Raw genomic sequence first — 5,480 nt, 5'->3', positions numbered from 1 at the left:
AAGATTTATTTATTTATTCTATGTAAGTACACTGTAGCTGTCTTCAGACACTCCAGAAGAGGACATCGGATTTCTTTATGGATGGTTGTGAGCCACCATGTGGTTGCTGGGATTTGAACTCTGCACCTTTGGAAGAACAGTCGGTGCTCTTAACCACTGAGCCATCTCGCCAGCCCCCATGTATGTTCTTCTTATACAGTCCAGGTTCAAGAAGCACCCAGTGTCTGGGACACAGTGTTCTTAGGAAAACAAAGGAATAACAGGGATCAAGCCTAATGATGAAAGTGCATTAAAGCTTCTGCTGAGATAAAAATGAGCTAAAGGAGAATGGTGCATTTGCTCCCAGTGAAAATTACAAGACTGCTTATCTGTCCAAGCCAGAGTTACTGCGACAGAGGAACATGCTCTGTTGTCTACATGCTAAAAAAGGGAACAAGATTAATTGTGAAGCAGATATTATTTGGAGGCTAGAAAAATTGACAGCCTATATTATGTATAGTGCTTGAATATTTAATAAAACTTTCAGTAACAGAAAATAATCCTAAATAACTTCTGACATTGGTGTGTTCTCCATAAATCAGTTCTTTCCAGATTAGCTCTAGTTCATATGTCATGTTTGAGGTGCAGGCTAGGAAAGTGATCTGTTTCTGTGTATATTAATTACATAGCAGAAACAAGAAGTAAAAGAGGCCGCCCCGATCCCTCTAAGCATAACTCACTCTGCTCAGATGTGGCATATAGTCAAGCCTGATAGTGTATGAAGACAGGGGAGGCGTGGGGAGTGTGTAGTTCAGCAGGTAATTGAAGTTAGTATCTGTGATACTGTCGTTAAAGCAATCATTGTAATAATAAAAATAATAATTTCTAATAGGAATGTCTCATGTAAGGATTACTCTATGGGAGTTTTGGAGTTTTTATTAGGTTTTGCCCTGTAACCCAGGTTGGCCTTGGACTCAGCATTCAACCCGTTCAACCTCTTGAGTCCTGGGGTTGCAGATGTATACCACCATGTGTGGCTTTTTCTAAAAGTTGAAACTGTTCTCATTCATTTTCAGTAAATTCATGATGTATTATTAGAATAGTTATGACAGAAACAGCACAGATGTTTACTAGACTTTAAAACAGACAAGACAAAATGGTCTGTGATATTAAGTGTCCACATTACCTTTATTTATAAATTTATAATGCAGTGCACATTGATGCAGTGTACATGTATAGATTTTAAAAACCCATCATTTACAGTAGAAAATCTATAGCTTATTGAGTTAAAGTACTTGCTATACAAGTCTGAGGATATGAGTTTGGATTTCAAAATCTACATGGAGCCCCAATACAGTATTGTATTTTTATAATTCCAGCACTCCTATGGCAGGATGGGAGGCTGAGATAGGAGTAGACCAGGAAGCTCACAGACTAGTTAGTAAGCATGGCATACACAGTAGCCTAGAGAACCTGTCTCAAACTACCCTGCCCTCCACACGTGCACCATACCATGTGTACAGCTATGCTCAGAGATGGATACAATGATATTTTTATTTACATAAATATAATATTAGGGTAATTTTTACTGCAGCGCTTTTTATTGAAACTAATTCAACTACTGCCACAGTGGTAGCTGATTTGTGTTTTTTCCCTTGTTTTTGTCCATTTTGTTTCCAGCGGGTGTCCGAATGATCTACCCAGCATGCTTTGTGCTAGTCCCTCAGTCAGACATTCCTGCTCCTAGCTCTGTGGGAGCTTCTCACTGTTCAGCCTCTTGCTTGGGTATCCATCAAGTGCCTGCTTCCACAAGAGATCCTGCTATGTCTTCAGTTACTCTCACTCCACCTACATCTCCTGAGGAAGTCCAAACAGGTATTACACTAGCTGCTTCATCAGTCAGCTCTGGCTACAAATCTGTTCTTTTGAGTACAACAGTACTTAGCAGTTTTTATTTTGAAATTGTTAAAATTTACTAGAAAATTGAAAGTATAATGTAAAAATCTCATCTAAATTTATACTTTTCCTTTTTCATGCTCTGTGTATGTATACATTGATTCTAAATTGGTCTTTTCTGAACTATTAGAGAAAAAGCTACAGACTTAGTACCTTATTATTCCTACATATTCATTGTATTTTCAGAATGAAGACCATTCTCATATATATGTTCATAATACATGTGCACTCCCACACACATTTATCTCTTATTCAAGATATCTTTTATATCTTTGCTCTCTGCATTTAAAGAAAAAAAATTTTTGACCTCAGAATGTCACTAGAATTACAAAATCGAACAAAGCATTCGACAAGTTAATAAAAAATCCCAACTTGTTACTTTCAGTTTGTTTTTATCTTTCTATAGCCTCTATTTTTGTTTGTTTGTTTTCAGTTGATCCTCAGTCTGCACAGAAGTGGGTCAAATTTTCTTCAGTATCCGACGGCTTCAGCACTGACAGTACTAGCCATCATGGTGGGAAAATACCCAGAAAATTAGCAAATCATGTGGTGGATAGAGTCTGGCAAGAATGTAATATGAACAGATTACAGAACAAGTATGTATCTTTATTTCTATTTGCCTGTCTGTCTACCCACCCACCCATCTATCCATCTGTCTATTTGTCTATCTTTCACTGTGTAGCTTTGGCTAGCCTTGCACTCAGATATAGCTGAGGCTGGTCTATCAAATTCACAATGTTTGTCCTCCCAAGTGCTGAGATTAAAGGGATACACCACCATGTTCAGTTGTATATTTATTTTGATATTTAAAACTTGCATGCTGCTTAATTAAGAGTATGGAATAAAAACAGAAAAATTAAATTTTAAAAATTAAAGATTAAGCTGGGTGGTGGTGGCACATGCATTTAATCCCAGTAATTGGGCGGCAGAGACAGAGGCATTCTGATCTCTTTGCATTTGATGCCAGCCTGGTTTACAAACTGAGTCCTGGACAGCCAGGGCTACATAGAATCCCTGTCTTGAAGAAAAACAAAAAATAAAAATAAATAAACTTAAAGATGAAATTCAGCTCTAATAGAAATATACTAAGGAATTTGTAACTCACACTTCAGGAGGAAGTATTCTGCTACATCCAGCGGCCTGTGTGAGGAAGAGACAGCCGATAAAATAGGATGCTGGGACTTTGTTGAAGCCACACAAAGAACAAGCTGTAGTTGTTCGAGGTAAGTTTATTTCCAATTGGTGATGCTTATGTGTATGTATATGTTATAATACTAATATTTGTTTTGGGTATTATGCAAATATGTTAGGATTTTTTTTTCCCCAAGGAGAAAATTGAGAAAAGATAGCCAGCAATTTCAAGCTGATTAGAGAAGTACAGAGAATTTATGGCTTATTTTTTTCTTTATTTTTCCAGATGTGGGCTATGTATCAACTATAGATACACTTTTGGTGGTTGTTTTGAGGCTCTAACTACTGCTCTGGCTGACTTTGAACTTGAGGTTTTCTTGTCTTAGCATTTAGAGTACTGGGATCACAGTCATGGTCACCATCCTTGGGTCATATATCTCTGGAGGAACACATTCTTTACTTGTGTTATGTCTGAGAATCTTCCCTGGGATTTTTATAGAAGAAATAATTGTCACAATTTTTAAAATAGTAAATACATTGTTGAATTTTGTGTAGTAGGTTGTTATTCTTGGGCAACTGTCAGTGAGTTACTAAAATAAGATCAAGAATTAATGATTTTACAGAAGACTTGACCAAAATATCAGCTTTCTAATTAAGTGCATTACTGAAAGTTTGGCAGCAGAGTGGTTTGACTCGGATTCTTTGGGCAGTTGGACTGACTTCATATTTTGAGGCCTTTTGATAAGATTTGATTGTCAGGCTTTCATCAAGTTTATTACTTTTTGGCGTATTAAAGGTAGATTATATGCTTTTACCACCACATAAAACATAAATAGTGGCTTGGGTATCTGTTACCGTACTTTGTGATTGGATATGTACCTATCCCTGTTTTCCCATGAAAATCATCTAAAGGAATGGAGGCCCTCCAAGTTGTGGCCAAGGTTGTAGATTTTTTTGTTTTTATACATTAACTGGGTTTACTTGAATATATTGACAGACTCTCAAGTGTTGTGGTATGTTTTTATATAGATTTAAGTTTTTACTTAGTTTTTTTTGGGTTGAACCATCTAATTTTTGAAAGGCAACACTTGAAAACTTGCCTCTGTTGGTAGATTAGAATAAGTATATGACACATTAACTAATATTTAACAAATTGAACTAGTTAACTACAATTATTCTTGAACATAATTTATGAACAGAATTGGCAATTTTTGTTTACTTGGTTAAATGTAGTTCACTCCCTGTTTTGTTGTATGGCCTATGAACTGAAAATGAAAGGGCCTGGCTTGGTGGCACAGGCCTTTCTTTAATCCCAAGGGAGGCAGAGGCAGGCAGGTCTCTTTGAGTTGGGAGGCCAGCCAGGTCTACAAAGCAAGTTGCAGGACAGCGAGGGCTGTTATACAGAGAAACTTTGTCTTGAAAAAACAAACAAACAAACAAAAGAAGCAAGTATTTCATTAAGTTTATGGGTGTTTTGTCTGTGTATGCGCACCCTGTGTGTGCATTGACCTGGGAGGTGAGAGGAGTGTGTAGGATCTTCCGGGACTAGAGTCAGAGACACTTGTGAGCCACTATGTTGGTGCAGGGATCAAACCTGGGTTCTCTAGAAGAGCAACCCCCGCTCTTAACCAGTGAAGTATTGTTTTAGCTTTTGGATTTTTACATTTTTTAAAGATTTTGAAAAAGTTTAAAAAATATTTTGTGATATATGAGTTACGACATGCAAATTTTAGTGTATATAAATAAAAATTTATTGGAACATATCCATCCACATCTCATTTTCATACTGTCTGTGATGCATTCACTTGGCAATGGCAGAATTGACTAGTCATGTATCACTGTATGTGGGTATACATACATTTTGGGAAATTCTGAATCTTTAGGCTATGAGACCACTGGGTGTGTGTGTGTGTGTGTGTGTGTGTGTGTGTGTTTGTATACACACAAACAGCTGCAACTCTTACTGTCTAGTCTCATAGAAAAGAGGTTTCTTTGTCTATGTAGAGATTTGTATTGGGCAGCTCTTTTTTGTTTATAATGTGCTTTTGTTTTAGTTCTCTTGAAATAATGGATTCCAGTAATTTTGTTTGAAGTGATTTTAGACGAAGACACTAAGGAATGTCATTAACATTTCAATTCTTGGCCTTAAGACAAAAGTTTGCTCTTCGAAAGTTACTTTCTTTCACATCTTAAAGAAATTCCTCCTAGGTTTATAGAGATTTTCATATACTAAATTAGTAAATGTGATTTTCCATATATTTCTATAGTTTAGTGTATTATGATATTTATGTATGTGATTTATTCCCCATAGATTAGAAAGGCAGTATTATTTCTGGGACATTTTATATCTGTTGTGCTGGTGGATTGGGTGTGTGTGTGTGTGTGTGTGTGTGTGTGTGTGTGTGTGTGTGTGT

The 5,480-nt window shown here is 36.6% G+C and overlaps 1 protein-coding gene across 1 annotated transcript in view; it reads left to right on the top strand.

Annotated features, from left to right (window-relative positions):
- The window catches only part of Med13 (mediator complex subunit 13), a 93,710-nt gene that overhangs the window by 29,422 nt on the left and 58,808 nt on the right, over positions 1 to 5,480 (top strand). Inside the window, exons 6-8 of the mRNA XM_021214008.2 lie at positions 1,660 to 1,854; positions 2,369 to 2,531; positions 3,048 to 3,158. Of these exons, the coding sequence (XP_021069667.1) occupies positions 1,660 to 1,854; positions 2,369 to 2,531; positions 3,048 to 3,158 (469 nt within the window). The remainder of the gene's footprint in view (positions 1 to 1,659; positions 1,855 to 2,368; positions 2,532 to 3,047; positions 3,159 to 5,480) is intronic.

The sequence above is a fragment of the Mus pahari genome, chromosome 14, assembly GCF_900095145.1.
Source record: "Mus pahari chromosome 14, PAHARI_EIJ_v1.1, whole genome shotgun sequence".
In the NCBI taxonomy this organism is placed as follows: Eukaryota; Metazoa; Chordata; class Mammalia; order Rodentia; family Muridae; genus Mus; species Mus pahari.
Note: the sequence above shows the minus strand (reverse complement) of the source record. Positions and strands in the feature narration are given on the sequence as shown.